The sequence below is a fragment of the Hemitrygon akajei genome, unplaced genomic scaffold (genome assembly GCF_048418815.1).
Source record: "Hemitrygon akajei unplaced genomic scaffold, sHemAka1.3 Scf000045, whole genome shotgun sequence".
Lineage (NCBI taxonomy): Eukaryota > Metazoa > Chordata > Chondrichthyes > Myliobatiformes > Dasyatidae > Hemitrygon > Hemitrygon akajei.
The window spans coordinates 1,519,928-1,538,703 of NW_027331931.1; the positions used below are offsets into that span (position 1 = coordinate 1,519,928).

Sequence of the window (18,776 nt, forward strand, 5' to 3'; positions counted from 1 at the left end):
GATAAATTGGCACATATTTTTTCCTAATATAAGCCCTATTTGTGACAGATGTAACGCAAAAGTGGCTACTCTGACTCAACTGTTTTGTTCATGTGTTAAGTTTAAATAATTTTTGGTGGGATGTGTTTGGAATATTATCTAAAGTTATAGATGCGGATGTTCAACGTAATCCACTTACAGCAATTTTTGGGATTATTCCAGAGGAAGCATTTTATCTATTTGATTTTGACATTATATGCTGTTTATATGTTTTTTTATATTATCTACTTGTTAAACTCCTCTTCCAATTTGTATATTCTTTATTTGGAAACCAATAAAAAAGATTGAAAAATGCTCTTAGATGAAGAATTGAGAAAAAAACTGAGTAAGATCCCGGCTCTCAATGTCCTCACTGAGTCTATTATTCACAAATTCAGTCTGTGGCTTCGACTCTCCAAATCAGTAATCTTGATTTTGTTCTGCTCCAGGGTTTGAGTGGTTGAACTTCATTTCATTTCCAAAGAATTCAATTTGCGATCTCTCTGTTTCCCAGCTTTAATAAACTCTGAAATTTGCCGCTGCTGTTTTTCGTTCTTCTTTTCAAGTGTTGCCAATATACCTTCGCTCTCCTTTAACCATAATTCCAAGGTAATAAATCTTTTATCAAGTTCTTCATCCAAAAGATTCTAGATAGCCAGTAAAGTAAGTTGAAACTTTTTAGGCTGTTCAAAGACATCTTCTTTCTTTCCATTTTCACTGCCTTCTTCCTCTGTAAGCCATTTCAGTCGATTAAAATTCAAATTCAAACATATAAAAGTGTTATAAACACTTTGATAAAGATATTAAAGGGGTGGTAAGTAAATTTAAAATGAACGGAGCAAAGCTGGAATGCAACCTACTCCATGTAGCGCCTCCATGAGAGTCCTTCGCCTAATGTAGCCTAACGCGCACATTCCCAAAAATGTAGCTACACGTCACGGCAACACAGACTGCAGGTACTGTGATTGGTCCACTTGGCAGCAGCCAGTTTCCTCCTGTGCATTTCCTGTTGCTTTGAAGTTGGAAGGTGGACTACATCAAGGAGAGGTTAGGTGAGGTAGTCAGAAAATATGTACATGTGCACGACTCTTCATTGGCAGACAATAAAAACTTGAAAATGGCATCAAAATCGTGCAAAGAAATTTCCACCAACATTGCTTTGGACATCGCGGACTGCACAAAGTAATGGGAAAACTTGTCATTTTTCTGCGTTGCAGTAATTTCAGTAGAAGTAACACTTCTACAACATTGATTAGCTCCAACTCCAACAAGACGTAGTCAGCAGTCGCCATTGTTCCCAACTCAACACGAGTCAATTCAACACAGTAGCACAGAACCCCAACACCAACTAGCGTTTTGGCAGAGCGACGCAGACACACGAACTCAGAAGTAGAAATGCTCACAACCACATAGCGTCTACGCAGAGGTATAATTCAGGCTTCAGCAGGTGAATGGCTTCTCCCCAGTATGAACTGACCGGTGTGCTAGTAGGTGGGAGGACCGAGTGAATCCCTTCCCACAGTCCGAACAGGTGAACGGCCACTCCCCAGTGTGAACTCTCCAATGTACCTTCAATTCAGATGACTGAGTGAATCGCTTCCCACAGTCCGAACAGGTGAACGGCCGCTCCCCAGTGTGAAGCCGCTGGTGAACCAGTAGGGTGTATGACTGAGTGAATCCCTTCCCACAGTCTGAGCAGGTGAACGGTCGTTCCCCAGTGTGAACTCGCTGATGTACCTTCAGATTGCATGACTGAATGAATCCCTTCCCACATTCTGAGCAGATGAACGGCCGCTCCCCAGTGTGAACTCTCCAATGTACCTTCAGTTCAGATGAGCAAGTGAATCCCTTACCACAGTCTGAGCAGATGAAAGGCCGCTCCCCAGTGTGAACTCTCTGATGTACCTTCAGTTTAGATGACTGAGTGAATCCCTTCCCACAGTCTGAGCAGGTGAACGGCCTCTCCCCAGTGTGAACTGACTGGTGTCTCAGTAGCTGAGATGACAAAATGAATCCCTCCCCACAGTATGAACAGGTAAACGACCTCTCCCCACTGTGAACTGACCTGTGTGCTCGTAGCTGGGCTGACTGTGTGAATCTCTTCCCACAATCTGAGCAGGTGAATGGCCGCTCTCCAGTGTGAACTCGCTGATGTATTTTCAGTTTAAATGACTGAGTGAATCCTTTCCCACAGTCTGAGCAGGTGAACGGCCTCTCCCCAGTGTGAACTGACTGGTGTCTCAGTAGCTGAGATGACAAAATGAATCCCTCCCCACAGTATGAACAGGTAAACGACCTCTCCCCACTGTGAACTGACCTGTGTGCTCGTAGCTGGGCTGACTGTGTGAATCTCTTCCCACAATCTGAGCAGGTGAATGGCCGCTCTCCAGTGTGAACTCGCTGATGTATTTTCAGTTTAAATGACTGAGTGAATCCTTTCCCACAGTCTGAGCAGGTGAACGGCCGTTCCCCAGTGTGAACCCGCTGATGTACCTTCAGTTCAGATGACACAATGAATCCCTTCCCACAGTCTGAGCAGATGAACGGCCTCTCTCCAGTGTGAACTCGCTGATGTACCTTCAGTTCAGATGACACAATGAATCCCTTCCCACAGTCTGAGCAGGTGAACGGCCTCTCCCCAGTGTGAACTTTCTGATGTACCTTCAGAAAAGATGACCGAGTGAATCCCTTCCCACAGTCTGAGCAGGTGAATGGCCTCTCCCCAGTGTGAACTCGCTGATGTTTCTTCAGATCAGATGAGCAAGTGAATCCCTTCCCACAGTCTGAGCAGGTGAATGGCCTCTCCCCAGTGTGAACTCGCTGATGTGTCTGTAGGTGGGATGACTGAATGAATCCCTTCCCACAGTCTGAGCAGGTGAACGGCCTCTCCCCAGTGTGAACTCGCTGATGTGTCTGTAGGTGGGATGACTGAATGAATCCCTTCCCACAGTCTGAGCAGGTGAATGGCCGCTCCCCGGTGTGAACTCGCTGATGAGCCATTAGGTCATATGACCGAGTGAATCCTTCCCCACAAATTCAGCAGATGACCAGTCTCTGCCCAGTGTGAACTGACTGGTGTGTCCACAGGTGGAAAGACCTACTGAATCCCTTCCCACACACAGGATAGGTGAATGGCCTTGCCCCAGTGTCAACTTGGTGATGTCCCTTCAGATGAAATGTCCAACTGTATCTATTCCCACTGTCTGAGCAGATGAATGGGTTCCCCACCTGTTTGAAATGACGGGCGTGCCAGTCGGTCAGATGATCGAGTAAATCCCTCCCCACAGTCTGAGCAGGAAGGATGATTGTGTGAATCTCTTGCTCCTCTTCTTAAGTATCTGGACAGAGACAGCAAAACTGGTGTGTTGTGTTCGGGATTCCCGTAGACAAATTCCTTGTCATTTTTAACCTGTAAAAAGATTTACAAAATCCATCAATGGGTGTAGGACAACATTTCAGATGAGATCACTTGAGTTGTCAAGGTGTGATCTGACATCACACTGTTACAGTGAGTTTGAACCTAAGTTGGTGAGAGAAATTATCTCCTGACTGGGCACAGTGCTGGTATCTGTAATGATCATCAAACTGTCTGATGTTCTTCCTGTCTCTCTAAGAATGGGGCATTTCTGCCATCGCCAATTTGTGACTTGGCTCAGTTTGACTCTCTCCATTGGTATTATTCCCTGTTCCCACTGAGCTGCCTGGCCCCACAGTAACTGAAACACTCTCACCGAAAAAGCCGGCAGTGCATTCCATGCACCCACCAGTCTCTGTGTAGAAAACTTACCCCGACACCCCCTTGGTATCTATTTCCAAGCACCTGAAAACTCTGCTCCCTCGTGTTAGACATTTCAGCCCTGGGAAAAATCCTCTGGCTATCCACACGATCAATACCCCTCATCATCTTATACACCTAAAAAAGTTCTAAACATAAACACGGAAGTTATACATTGCTTTGAGGATTTGTTGGACGTATACAAAATGATGAGGGAGAAGATTGGGTAAATAAATGTAAGCAGCTTTTTCCACTGAGGTTGGGTGGGATGACAACCAGAGGTCAGGGGTAAGTGGGGAAGGTGAAAATTTAATGGGAACATGTGGAAAAGCTCTTTACTGAAATGGTTGTGAGAGTTTGGAATGAGATACCAGCACAAGTGGTGAATATGAGCTCGGTTTCACCATTTAAAAGAAGTTTGGATGGGAGCCTGGATGGTAGGGGTATGGATTTTTTATAAAAAGGGCCCAAAGGATATCGGGAACCAAATTCACCACAACCACAAACTGTTCCTGCCGCTACCATCCAGGAAACGGTACCACAGCAAAAGGACCAACAGGTTCCGGGACATCATCTTCCACCAGGCCATCAGACTGATTAATTGATTTCTATGTTTTCTAGACTGTCCTATTTACAAACTAATTATTATAAATCAATTTCAATTACACATTGCACATTTAGACAGTAATGTAACGTAAATATTTCTACTCCTCATCCATATGAAGGATGTGCATAATAAAGTCAATTCAATTCACCATCTCCACTATCTGTTCTGTCTTTCTGGCTCCCATTCCCCCTACAACTTACTTAAACCATATCAGCCCCAACCCACACTACTTCTAGTAAGCCTTACCACTAAGATATTAGTTGCCTGTTGTTCTGTTCCCCTAACTAACAAATCCACTTATCAGCCCTTTGACTTTCCTCCCCCCAACAGTTTCCAAAGTGTTCCACTTGTTGTTGTGCGGGCATGGCCATTGGAGTACTCTGCGATGGCTATTTAACCTCATTCTCCTTCCTGACTCTCACCCAGTTTCCGGTGTCCTGCACCTTGGGTGTAACTCACCTCTCTTCATGTCATATCTTTCACCCCCTCCTACTGCTGGATGATCTGGAATTCACCCATTTCAAGATCCAACACCTTAAAGTGCAGGGTTACAAGCTGAAGCTGGATGCACATCTTGTAGGTGAGGGCATCAGGGACACTGGTCTCCCCTCCTTCCCTCCAATATTCCCTCTAATTTGTAATAACCAGTGTGCACATGAATCTTGTACTGTGCATTTTTACCCAGTGACAACATGTGCACAGTGAATTATATATAGAGATATATTCATTTTCACAGCTGGCAAATCGCGGTCGATAGGAACTTTGATCTCCTCTGGGTTTGATCGAGTTCATCTGCACTCTCACACAACCTATGTAGCAGGCCTGTAATGGGTAATGAAGGATTTTCTCACCAAAGCTTTTGCATATTGTCTATATGTGGTTTGCTTGCTAAATTACACTTTAAAAAGTCAGATTTTCAAATATCACTCCACTTCTTCCCACTTGCAAATTCTCCAGCAACTTTTGCAACACCAGAATACACACAAGTATCACCAGTTTCTGTATTCCCCTGAAGCCTCCCCCAATGACTGACAGTGGTGAACTCAGTGATGGTAATGCCAATGAATATGAAGGGAAGGGCAGTAGTCTGTCTCATTGGAGCCTGGCACATTTGGGATGTGAAAGCTACTTGCTGCCCAGGACAAAGGTATTTGCCATCATTAAGTACCCAGAGAAAATGGGACAAAACATGTTCTCACGGGTAAAAATGTCCAGAACAAGAGGAGGTAGAACAAGCAACAGGCACAAAATGCTGGAGGAACTCAGCAGGTAAGGCAGCATCTATGGAAAAGAGTACTAATGCTGAATTCCTCCTTTTTTAATTAACCACCTTTTTTTTTGATCAACCAGTTTCCAAATACTTCTAATCTTTCACTTTTAACCACATCATGCTGGTCTTATTCGTCCTCCTCCTCTGAACCCCATCTCTCTCTGGAGCCCCTGACTCAGGCTGGCAACACTTCGGTTTCTGACTCTGCACCATCGAAGATTCACTCGCTAGTCTGCTGTCAGGCTTAAGAGGTGCATTGAATTGCGAGACCGCAGGTTCTTTTACTGAGAGAGATCGAGAGAGAGAGAGAGAACGTCAAAACCACAGAGAGCTCATCGTCTTATTCACCCTGGAGAAAATCATGCAGGTGTATTAATTTCAGCCCAGGGCTGAAATGGCTAACACAAGGGGGAAGTAGGTACAGGGGAGGTGTCATTCATAAGTTTTTATAAGCAAAGAGTGGTGTGTGTGTGGAATGCACTGACAGCAACAGTGACAGAGCCGGATACAATAGGGTCTTTTAAGAGACTCTCAGATAGGTACATGGAGCTTAGGAAAATAGGTGGCTATGTGGTAGGGTAATTCTAAGCAGTTTCTAGAGTAAGTTACATGGTCGGCACAGCAATGTGGGCCAAAGCATCTGTAATGTGTTGTAGATTTCTATGTTTCTATGAAATTTACGGGAAATCTCCTATCCCATGGAGAGGTGACTAGTTGCAACCTGTCATCTCAGGGAGAGTGAGACGGGAACGGCAGGGATAGATTTTCATATACTGATATGGAACAGAAACATGGGCAGGGACAAGATGGGCCGAGTGGCGTTTCTTGTGTACATTGTGAGTGTGGTAGAGACAGTAAGTACCTGAGACACGGGATTTGACAAAGAACTGATTTATCTTTCACAGATCCACAATATTAAACACCAGTCTAGTTTAAGGCTAACATCGGTAGAACAGACTCCTCCAATGCTCAGTGACCAGGGTTCAGGCCCGGGTGCGATGAGCAGCCACAAGAACTGCAGAATCTGACAGTAACAGTCCCTCATAAACCTGCAGCTGCCTTCAGTCACCGTGATGGTTAAACATTTAACACGGAGCTGATTTGAACTTCCTCCCTGATGTAGGAGCGCTCAGACCGAAGATGGAAAAAAAGAAGGAAAAAAAAGATAATAAAGTTGTTTGCACAGTTAGGGATAAACAGAGAGGAAGAGGTGGAGAGTTTCTTAAATGCATCTATCTTAATGCTAGGAGCATTGTAAGAAAGGTAGATAATGTAGATGAGCTTAGAGCATGGATTGATAACTGGAAATATGATGTTGTATTTATTAGAGAAACATGGTAGCAGGAGGGGTGTGATTGGCAACTAAATATTCCTGGATTTCGTTGCTTCAGGTGTGATAGAATTGGAGGGGCAGGAGTTGCATTGCTTGTCTGAGAAAATATTACAGCAGTGCTTTGACAGGATAGATTACAGGGCTCGTCTAGGGAGCCTTTTTTGGTGGAATTGAGGAATGGGAAAGGTGTAGTGACACTTATAGAGTGGTATCATAGACCACCTAATCGGGAGCGAGAATTGGAGGAGCAAATTTGTAAGGAGATAGCAGATACTTGTAGTAAGCACAAGGTTGTGATTGTGGGAGATTTTAATATTCCACACATAGAAACATAAAAAATAGATGCAGGAGTAGGCCAAAGTGAATAACGTCACATTTATCCACATTAAATTGCATCTGCCTTGAATTTGCCCACTCACCTAACCTAGCCAAGTCACCCTGGATCCTCTTAGCATCCTCCTCACAGCTAACACTGCCGCCCAGCTTCGTGTCATCCACAATCTTGGAGATCCTGCATTTAATTGCCTCGTCTAAATCATTAATATATATTGTAAACAACTGGGGTCCCAGCACTGAGCCTTGCAGTACCCCACTGCTGACTGCTTGCCAATCTGAAAAGATCCTGTTTATTCCCACTCTTTGCTTCCTGTTTGCCAACCAATTCTCTATCCACATCAATACCATACCCCCAATACCGTGTGCTCAAGTTAGCACACTAATCTCCTGTGTGGGACCTTGTCAAAAGCCTTTTGAAAATCCAAATATACCACATCTACTGGTTTTCCCCATCCACTCCACTAGTTACATCTTCAAAAAATTCTATTAAGATTCATCAGACATGATTTTCCTTTCACAAATCCACGCTGATTTTGTCGGATGATTTGACCTCTTTCCAAATGTGCTATTATCACATCTTTGATAACCGACTCTAGCACGTTCCCCACAGCCAATGTCAGGCTAACCCATCTATAATTCCCCGGTTTCTCTCTCCCTCCTTTTTTAAAAAGTGGGGTCACATTAGCCACCTTCCAATCCTCAGGAACTAATCCAGAATCTAAGGAGTTTTGAAAAATTATCAGTAATGCATCCACTATTTCTTGAGCTACTTCCTTAAGCACTCTGGGATGAAGACCATCTTGCCCTGGGGATTTATCTGCCTTTAATCCCTTCAATTTACCTAACACCACTTCCCTACTAACATGTATTTCCCTCAGTTCCTCCATCTCAGTCCCCTACTATTTCCAGAAGATTATTTATGTCCTCCTTAGTGAAGACAGAACCAAAGTTTGTTATTCACTTGGTCTGCCATATCCTTGTCCCCCATGATAAATTCACCTGTTTCCGACTGTAAGCGACCTACATTTGTCTTAACCAATCTTTTTCTTTTCACATATCTATAAAAGATTTACAGTCAGTTTTTATGTTCTCTGCCAGCTTTCTTTTATAATCTTTTTTCCCTTTCCTAATTAGGCCCTTTGACCTCCTCTGCTGGACTCTGAATTTCTCCCAGTTCTCAGTTATGCCACTTTTTCTGGCTAATTTACTATCCCTAATTTACCTTGTCAGCCACGGGTGCACTACCTTCCCTGGTTTATTCTTTTGCCAAATTGGGATGAACACTTGTTGTAGTTCATCCATGCAATCTTTAAATGCTTGTCATTGCATATCCACCATTAACCCTTTAAGTATCATTTGCCAGTCTAGCTTAGCTAATTCACGTCTCATACCTTCAAAGTTACCCTTCTTTAAGTTCAGAACCTTTGTTTCTGAATTAACTATGTCACTCTCCATCTTAATGAAGAATTCCACCATATTATGGTCACTCTTACACAAGGGGCCTCGCATGACAAGATTGCTAATTAACCCTTCCTCATTGCTCAATACCCAGTCTAGAATGGCCTGCTCTCTAGTTGGTTCCTCGACATGTTGGTTCAGAAAACCATCCCGCACACATTCTAAGAAATCCTCTTCCTCAGCACCCTTACCAATTTGGTTCACCCAATCTATATGTAGATTGAAATCACCCATTATAACTGCTGTTCCTTTTTTGCACGCATTTCTAATTTCCTGTTTAATGCCATCCCCAACTTCACTACTACTGTTAGGTGGCCTGTACACAAATCCCACCAGCGTTTTATGCCCCTTAGTGTTACGCAGCTCTACCCATATCGATTGCTCATCCTCCAGGCTAATGTCCTTCCTTTCTACCTTTCTATTGCGTTAATCTCTTCTCTAACCAGCAATGCTACCCCACCTCCTTTTCTTTCCTGTCTATCCCTCCTGAATATTGAATATCCCTGGATGTTGAGCTCCTATCCTTGGTCACCCTGGAGCCATGTCTCTGTGATTCCAACTATATCATATTCATTAATAACTATCTGCACATTCAATTCATCCACCTTATTACGAATGCTCCTTGCATTGACACACAAAGCCTTCAAGCTTGTTTTTACAAAATTCTTAGCCCTTATACAATTATGTTGAAAAGTGGCCCTTTTTGATTTTTGCCCTGGATTTGCCTGCCTGCCACTTTTACTTTTCACCTTACTACTTTTTGCTTCTACTCTCATTTTGCACCCCTCTGTCTCTCTGCACTTGTTCCCATCTCCCTGCCACATTAGTTTCAATCCTCCTGAACAGCAGTAGCAAATGCTCACCCTAGGACTAGCAGGAGGGACAGCCCTCAGTGATTCCTGTGTTTGCACCCTGGAAGCCTCAAGAAATGATAATGATCATGAATCAGGCCTCAGATAGAAAAGAAAAACCAGCACAGTTTTCTCAGTGTGTCCACAGTACTACACAAATGTTTAATGCGACTCCGCAAGATTTATTCGGTCTCTGCTGCATGATTCTCTCAGCTGATGAGGAATGGAAATGGAAGGCAGAATTGAGATACCAAACCTATCAGGAGTTACAGGCGGGAAACCATAATGAGAATGAACAGACAGACCAGATTATTCAAGCCTTGGAAAGGGCTCTCCAACAACCTGTAAACATCACTAAAGTACCTGAATGCAAACATAAGCCTGGGGAATGGGGACCAGACTATTGAGAGCGATTTGTGGCCTGCTACGGCACCTTCGCAGGAGACCAAGCCTTTAATGATGGGAATCTGTCCCCCCAGTTCAATGCCCTACTGCTCCAATGCTTACCAACTAAGTTAACCAACATAATTAAAATAAATACCGTAGATTTCGCACTACAGAGCGCACCTGATTAAAAGCCGCTGGCTCTAATTTTAGATAGAAAATCAATTTTGTACTTGTACAGGCCGCACCGGATTTTAGGCCGTAGGTGTCCCACGTTGTAATATGAGATATTTACACAGAAAGATATTACACGTGAGGATTTTTTAACTTTTAATTAAATCCATATGGTAACAAACAAATATATATTGCAAATGCTTTTTTTTCGAACCGTGCCTGTAATACGGCTACTTTTAAATATACATACGTATCGGTAACACAAATTACGTTGCATATACTTTTTTACTGAACAGCACGAACAACATTCCAATATCTCCTAGCGACTGGTAAAAGTATATATACTGCAGCCTACCAGGAAAAGTTATTGATCGCCTTTAACTTAAAAGCAGCGTTTTCGATCGGGTCTAAATGAGCTCGCGTAACGCGATCGGGTCTAATGAGCTCCCCCCCACCTTCCCGTTTATCGCAAACATTTCCCACAAGACGCGGCGAAACCGGATGTGACGTCTAGCATTCCGGGCTGTAGTACAGAAAACATACTAACTGTGCTGCCTTTATGGCAGTTATTTAGTTTATAATATTTTCGCTTAGTGATTTGTTAGCATTTTTTTTTTAGAGTTAGGATTGTTTAAAATCAATTTATTTGTAATACATCGCGGCTGTGGTGACGTCACATCCGGGTTCGCTGCGTCTTGTGGGAGACACGCAAGGGTGGGGGTCACTCGCATGTGCCACCATAGCGCCAGCTAGCTTTTCTCTATGCACCAAAGACACTAACAAATGAATTACTAAGCGAAAATATTATAAACTAAATAACTGCCATAAAGGCAGCACAATGCTTTTCTTCGAGTGTTTTCCATGTTGATGAGGGTGAGTACAAATGACTGATTTACAATAATTTAATTGTGAAAGTGCGCTTGATTTATCGTACAATTTCATTGGACCTCTGTGAACTACTCATCAATTTTATTGGTCTACTGTTACGAGGCAAAATGTTTTTGGCGGCATGAAAAAAAACCATGCATAAGCCGCTCCGTAGTAAAGGCCGCTGTGTTCAAAGCTGATCAAAATGTGGGAAAAAAGTAGCGGCTTAAAATCCGGAATCTACGGTAATATGGATTGACCTGACAATGACCGAAATCGAATGCGATGAGCTTTGACATATCATTAGGACCCAACTTTCGAATCCCCATCAACCCTGAAGGGAACTAATATTAAAGGTGAATATGCTCAGCGGGAAGAAGGACGCGAGCAGGCTATATCTGAGGAACAGAAATGGGAACAAAAACCTACCAAGGGATAGGTGGGGACAACTACCCGTTTAGAAACTGACGAGAAGATGCTTCCAACCATGAGTGCCAACCCTCAGGAAGAGCCCAATGTAATATTGCAAGTTGCTGGAAATCCGGTTCCATTTATGATTGATATGAGGACAACCACAACCACTCTCGATCAGGAAATAGTATCGGAAAAGGGATTCCAGCTATCAGATGCTACAATCACTCTGTCTGGTTTTGAAGGCACGGAACGTACGTATTCATGTACCCAGCCACTGCAGGTGGAATTCCAGGGGAACCAGTGTGAGGTTTCATTTACAGTCACCACCAGACGGGGGTGTAATCTCGTAGGGAGAGACTTGCTCTGTCCGTTGGAAGTCGAGATTCTATGCACGGACAAGGATAGCACGCTGGAACTGCGAACAACTGATAGCTTCCTCTGACCACCCAGTGGTGGGCACTTTATCTGGACTCCGGTACATTTGAACCCCTTCTGCCAGCGGCCAGCTCTCATGTGACTCTGTGTTATGACCCTACGTGGTGCTCAACTGAGGAAAGCTAATATTATGCACCCCTCGAGTGACAGAAATTCCCAGTCACGGTGATTGGATAGGTTAATGTAAGAGACGGCATTGCATTTCTTGCTGAAGGTCCAGATTTCTTTTGGCGACAGACAGGATTGGTGGTTCCCCATACCACCTTCAAGGTTTGCCCTGGGTTCAAGCCAAAGAGACTAGGGCTCCTTGCCTACACCCTGATGAAACAGGCCTCCAGCACCAAGGGAGACTGGCAAGACTTTGCCGTGGGCCAACTCCGATACTGGAAGGAGTTTGAGGTGAAAACAGGACATCTGGCAAGACATTCTCTTAATAGTGACCGAACCCAAGACGTTGTACCCCATCTCTGGGCAATTTCAGTCCATGAAGTCAGCCCTCCTGTCCGGATCACAGTGAAAGAAGGACAGACTCTCCCATCCATTCTGCAATACCCCCTCTAGCCCGTCCGGATCACTGTGAAAGAAGGACAGACTCTCCAATCCATTCTGCAATATCCCCTCTAGCCTGTCCGGATCACTGTGAAAGAAGGACAGACTCTCCCATCCATTCTGCAATATGCACTCTAGCCCATCCGGATCACTGTGAAAGAAGGACAGACTCTCCCATCCATTCACCAATACCCCCTCTAGCCTGTCCGGATCACTGTGAAAGAAGGACAGACTCTCCCATCCATTCCACAATACCCCCTCTAGCCCATCCGGATCACTGTGAAAGAAGGACAGACTCTCCCATCCATTCTGCAATACCCCTCTAGCCCGTCTGGATCACTGTGAAAGAAGAACAGACTCTCCCATCCACTCTGCAATACCCCCTCTAGCCTGTCCGGATCACTGTGAAAGAAGGACAGACTCTCCCATCCATTCTGCAATACCCCCTCTAGCCTGTCCGGATCACTGTGAAAGAAGGACAGACTCTCCCATCCATTCTGTAATACCCCCTCTAGACCGTCCGGATCACTGTGAAAGAAGGACAGACTCTCCCATCCATTCTGCAATACCCCCTCTAGCCCATCCGTTTCACTGTGAAAGAAGGACAGACTCTCCCATCCATTCTGCAATACACCCTCTAGCCCGTCCGGATCACTGAGAAAGAAGGACAGACTCTCCCATCCATTTAGCAATACCCCCTCTAGCCCGAGGCAACGTTTTATGAGGATGGAAACTCTTTTGTGGATCCAGCAGGAAATGATATCCTGGCTATGCCATAGTGATGGACAGTGAAGTAATTGAACAGGCCTCTTTTGAAGCAGCTGTCTCCACCCAGAAGGCTGAGCTGTTTGCTCTGACTCGTGCCTGTATCCCAGCAACAGACTAAAGTGGGAATGTTTACACAGACTCCCGTTATGCATTTGGAATTGTACATGACTCCGGGGCTCTCTGGGAACGTGGGGATTCCTGACTTCCTCTGGCCACCCCATTAGTAATGCTACCTTTGTAAACAACTTACTCACCGCTCTACAGCTACCTCGAGTTTTGTTCTTCTCAGGGGGACGCCTCTGAGGAGGAGTGAAAACTGTGGTCCCCGATGGGGTGCCAGAAAGACCCCGACCTAGGTTTTTGGATCTCCCAGCGGGACAGGTTTGTGTTCCTACACAGTTTTTACCAATATTGGCCGATTATATACATAATTGTACACACCTGGGAAAGGAGGGAGTGGTTGGTATCCTGTACCCTGCACACCGGGTACGACTACCCTGCCAGGTGGATCTATTTCGTGTCTACAAGTTGATTTTATTGAATTGCCTAGAATACATTGCTATAGATACTGCTTAGTTATTATAGATGTGTTTAGTAGATGGATTGAAGCTGTTCCAACTACCATTAATACTGCTGTGACTGTTGTGAAGGTATTATTAAGGGAAATAATTCCCAGGTACAAGCCAGAGATGCTGAGTTCAACAATGGCTCACACTTTATGGTGAAAGTAAATGAAAGAGTATGTAACAAACTAACTATCAAGCAACAATTCCACTGTGTACACCACCCACGGGCCACTGGCAGAGTGGAAAGAGCCAATGGCACTCTGAAGAGTAAACTGGCCAGGCTAACAGTGGAGACTGGACTCACTTGCTTGAAGGTCTGACCATTAGCCGGATTCCACATGAGGGTTACCCCACAGGGGAAAACAGGGCTGTCACCAGCTGAAATCATTTCTGGACGGCCCATGAGGACACCCTGGGAACAAAGTCTCAGGATTAAAGGCAAAGTGAATAAGAATAAGGAACCTTGGTTCTCGATAGATATTGGAACTCTGATAAAGAAGAGAGAGATGTATGACATGTATAAGAAACAGGGAGCAAAGAAGGTACTTGAGGAGTATAAAAAGTGCAAACAAGTACTTAAGGAAGAAATCAGGAGGGCTGAAAAAAGAAATGAGGTAGTGTTGGCAGTCAAGGTGAAGGATAGTAAGAGCTTCCACAGGTATATTAATAGCAAAAGGATAGTTAAGGGATAAAATTGGTCCTCTTGAAGATCAGAGCAGTTGGCTATGTATGGAACCAAAAGAAATTGGGGAGACGTTAAATGGTTTTTTTGCGTCAGAATTTACTAAGGAAACTGGCATGGAGTCAATGGAAATGAGGCAAACAAGTATTGAGGTCATGGAACCTATACAGATAGAAGAGGAGGAGGTGCTTGCTACCTTGAGGCGAGTAGATAAATCTCCAGGACCTGACAGGGTATTCCCTCGGACCTTGAAGGAAACTAGTATTGAAATTGCAGGGGCCCTGGCAGATATATTTAAATGTCGTTATCTATGGGTGAGGTGCCAGAGGATTGGAGGATAGCTCATGTTGTTCCGTTGTTTAAAGCAGGCTCTAAAAGTAATCCAGGAAATTATAGGCTGGTAAGTTTGATGTCGGTCATGGGTAAATTATTGGAAGGAGTACTAAAAGAAAGGATTGACAATTGTTTCGACAGACAGGGACTTATTACGGAGAGTCAACATGGCTTTGTGCCATGTTTAACAAATATATTAGAGAGTTTCGAGGAGGTTACAAGGAAAGTTGATGAAGACAAGGCAGTGGATGTAGTGGACTTCAGTAAGGCCTTTGACAAGGTCCCGCATGGGAGGTTAGTTAGGAAGATTCAGTCACTAGGTATACATGGTGAGGTAGTAAATTTGATTGGGAATTGAGAATGGGAGAAGTCAGAGAGTGGTAGTGGACGATTGCTTCTCTGCGTGGAGGACTGTGACTAGTGGTGTGCCACAGGGATCAGTGCTGGGTCCATTGTTATTTGTCATCTATATCAATGATCTGGATGATAATTTGGTAAATTGGATCTGCAAATTTGTTGATGATACAAAGATTGGAGGTGTAGTGGACAGTGAGGAAGGTTTTCAAAGCTTGCAGAGGGATCTGGACCAGCTGGAAAAATGGGCTGAAAAATGGCAGATGTAGTTTAATACAGACAAGTGTGAGGTGTTGCACTTCGGAAGGAAAAACCAAAGTAGAACATACAAGGTAAATGGCAGGGCACTGAGGAGTGCACTAGAACAGAGGGATCTAGGAATACTGATAGAAAATTCCCTAAAAGTGGCATCACAGGTAGATAGGGTAGTAAAGAGAGCTTTTGGTTCATTGGCCTTGAAATCAAAGTATTGATTATAAGAGTTGCAATGTTATGGTGAGGTTGTATAAGGTATTAGTGAGGCCAAATTTGGAGTATTGTGTGCAGTTTTGGGTCACCAAATTACAGGAAGGATATTAATAAGGTTGAAAGAGTGCAGAGAAGGTTTACAAGGATGTTGCCGGGACTTAAGAAACTGAGTTACAGAGAAAGGTGGAATAGGTTAGAACTTCATTCTTAGGTGTGTAGAAGAATGAGGGGAGACTTGATAGAGGCATATAAAATTATGATGGGTATAGACAGAGTGAATGCAAGCAGGCATTTTCCACTGAGGCTAGGGGAGAGAAAAAAAACCCCAGAGGACATGGGTTAAGGGTGAAGGACAAAAAGTTTAAAGGGAATATTGGGGGGGGGGGGGCTTCTTCACAACTGGGTCTGACTGGTACTGGCATAACTGGTTCTTCTGGGCACATTCAGTCTCACTCCCAACTATTTCCTACCTTCCTTTGTACAGGTATGTAATGTCTAAAGGACCAGTGTTTGAATAAATGAGACTCACCAAACTTTCTCCTGACTGACTCACTGGAATCTCCGAGTCAGATGGGTTCTCTCCGGTTGATGCTCTCAATCCTCGGGCTGGTTCACTTGTTGCTGTTCCCTCGTCTTCAGTCGTGCTTTGTCTCCAGTTGGGGTTTTTCTTCCAATAAACCTCTCAGTGCAGGTCTAACTTTAACCAGAGAGATAATGAAGCACATTAACAATGAAAAGGAGAACCAAACATTTCTGCTTAATGTTACTAAGAACAAAACTCACTGAAATTTAAACACTGAAGGCAGATGTAATGACCTTAGTAAACAATATTTTATTGTCCCTCACATGTCACAAAACAATATGGGATAAGAAGGAGCCATCATTCAGTCAGGAACAGAATTATGTGATTCAATCCATCTGGTCTGCCCACCACTCAACCAGGGCTGATTTTTATTCCAACATCATATTCCTGCCTTCCTCCTGTAACCCTGAAGCTACTCAGCAATCATCAGGATATTAATCTTCACAAATATACCCAAATGGCAGCCTCAAACAAATTCTGCGGCAACAAATTCCACATATCAGACATCTTTTTTTTAAAATTTTTTTTATTAGTTTTTCAAAACATTTTACAAAATTAAAAACCCCAAATCCCAATGAGGAGCATTAATACAGTGCAAGATTAAGCATACAATAACAATATGCTACAAAGGAAGAGAATTTAACAAAAAAGCACCTAAATTAAAGACAAGTGAGCTTAGTGTCCTCCCCAAGCCCCACAACACAAGGAAAAAACAACAACACCAGACCAACCACCACACAGTATAAAGAGTATAAGTCCGGACAGTCAAACTCCCAGACTGTGAATACACTTGGCAACAGAGGATAATAATGCCTGCTACCAGAAAAAAAATGAGGGAGCTGAAAGCAAGGGACCGAAAAGAAGAAAAAAAAGAAAAAAAAACCCTAGTCAAGAGGAAGGTTATGAAAGTACTCGATAAAAGGTCCCCAGACCTTATGGAACTTTAGATCCGAATTAAGAACTGAATAATGATTTTTTTCGAGGTCCAAGCAGGCCATAATGTCGTTAAGCCATTGATATCAGACATCTTTTGGCCAAAAAAAAATGTTTCTCATTTCAGTTCTAAAGGGAAGCAACTTTATTCTGAGACCGTGCTGTCAGATCACAAACCCTCTGTCTAATAGAAACATCCTCTCCATGTCCACTGTATCCAGGCTTTTCAGCATTCGGTAGGTTTACTTAACCATACATCCCCAGACCACCCCCACCGTCCCTCTGAACTCCATTGAGCACAGGTCCAGAGCCATCAAATGCTCCTCATACATAAAGCCGATCATTCCTGAGATTATTCTTGTAAGCCTTGTTAGCAACAACTGCACTGTACACATTTCCAGGAATAACAGTCAAATCGGTTCCAGGATAATTTACAGGGAAAAGTTGCACTTCCTTTACTGTAATACTATCACTCCATTTCCAGGTTAAAACAGGACCATTTCAGGAAATTTGTATTACAGATCCTAGGATACAGATCTTGTCTTGTCTATACTGGACCGACCGCCGTCACTGGGCTATGAACGTGCAGGAGTAATGTGTGGCTCAGCTCTACTGCGGGGAGCTGAGGCTCGAACCATTCTCCCCCTAGACTTCCCAGTCCCTCGGTAAAGCAGGCAGTGAAATCAAAGATCTCCACAACCTGGGACGTTCTCCTTTCTCACCCACCCCACTCCGGGAGAAGACACAACAGCCATAAAGCTCCAGGACAAATGTGAGGAGCCTCAGGAAACGGGGAGAGTTCGGGGAAGTTAACGGGACTCAGCGGCCAACATCACACCACGTGATCTTGCGTCACAAAGCAGAGGGCGGGGCGAATCTGCGGCACACAGCCTCACGTGACCTGTCGGCGGGACTTCCATTTCAATTCTGCGGAAACAGACAGCCTGGGCTCCTGGTTTGGATCGTTCAATGCAGATTAAGTGAAGTGGACACATTTCTGACGAGCCCAGATAGTTGGGAAATAAATGAATTCCTGGCCCTCAGTTCGGGGCTCACAGCCAACATCGGATCTCCCCGCTCGGGATCGGTCTACATACTCACCGATGGAAAAGTGATATCATCGGCCCGCAGACAGTGATCCCGACGGAAGAGACGAAAGTCTTTCACGAACACACAGCCGACCCACTTCAGCTCTGAGCGAAGAGTATAACACCGTCCACCCGGAGACTGTGAACATGCGCGAAGAGATTGTTACATCATCGGGAGGCGGGGCCTCGGAAACAGACACGCAGATGCTGCCCATTTGCGGTTAAATGGGAGGGGCAAACGGGATCACGTGTCAGGATTGGCGACACCCCCTCCCCACAAAGGCAGAGACTCCAGCGACTCATTAGTCTGTGGAAAGAAGCAAACTTGCCGCTCACATCACCTCTCACCTTAAATGTATTAGACATTTCAACCCCCAGGAAAAATATATCGTCTGTCCACTCGATCTATTCCTCTCTTAATCTTATAAACGTCCAACCAGTCTCACCCCAGCCTGCGCCGCTCTGGAGAAAACAACACAAGTTTGTCCAGCCTCTCGTTATAGCTCATGCCCTCTAGATAGATAGATAGA

The 18,776-nt window shown here is 44.2% G+C and overlaps 1 protein-coding gene across 1 annotated transcript; it reads right to left on the reverse strand.

The window, feature by feature from the left end:
• Window positions 1-1,458: 1,458 nt before the first annotated feature.
• Window positions 1,459-18,387, reverse strand: LOC140720572 (uncharacterized). The gene is made up of 4 exons (XM_073035408.1): window positions 18,260-18,387; window positions 16,172-16,335; window positions 1,756-3,427; window positions 1,459-1,530 (listed from the first exon to the last, which is right to left on the reverse strand). The coding sequence occupies exons 3-4, from the start codon at window positions 3,016-3,018 to the stop codon at window positions 1,459-1,461; spliced, it is 1,335 nt and encodes a 444-aa protein (XP_072891509.1). The 5' UTR covers window positions 3,019-3,427; window positions 16,172-16,335; window positions 18,260-18,387.
• Window positions 18,388-18,776: the final 389 nt, after the last annotated feature.

Bases quoted from the DNA above. Each gene is read 5' to 3' on its own strand.
- LOC140720572 (XM_073035408.1), bottom strand. From the start codon at position 3,018: ATGGCTCATCAGCGAGTTCACACCGGGGAGCGGCCATTCACCTGCTCA. The intron at 1,531-1,755 runs GTACATCAGCGA...GACTGTGGGAAG, and splicing joins TTCAGTCATGCAATCTGAAG to GGATTCACTCGGTCCTCCCA.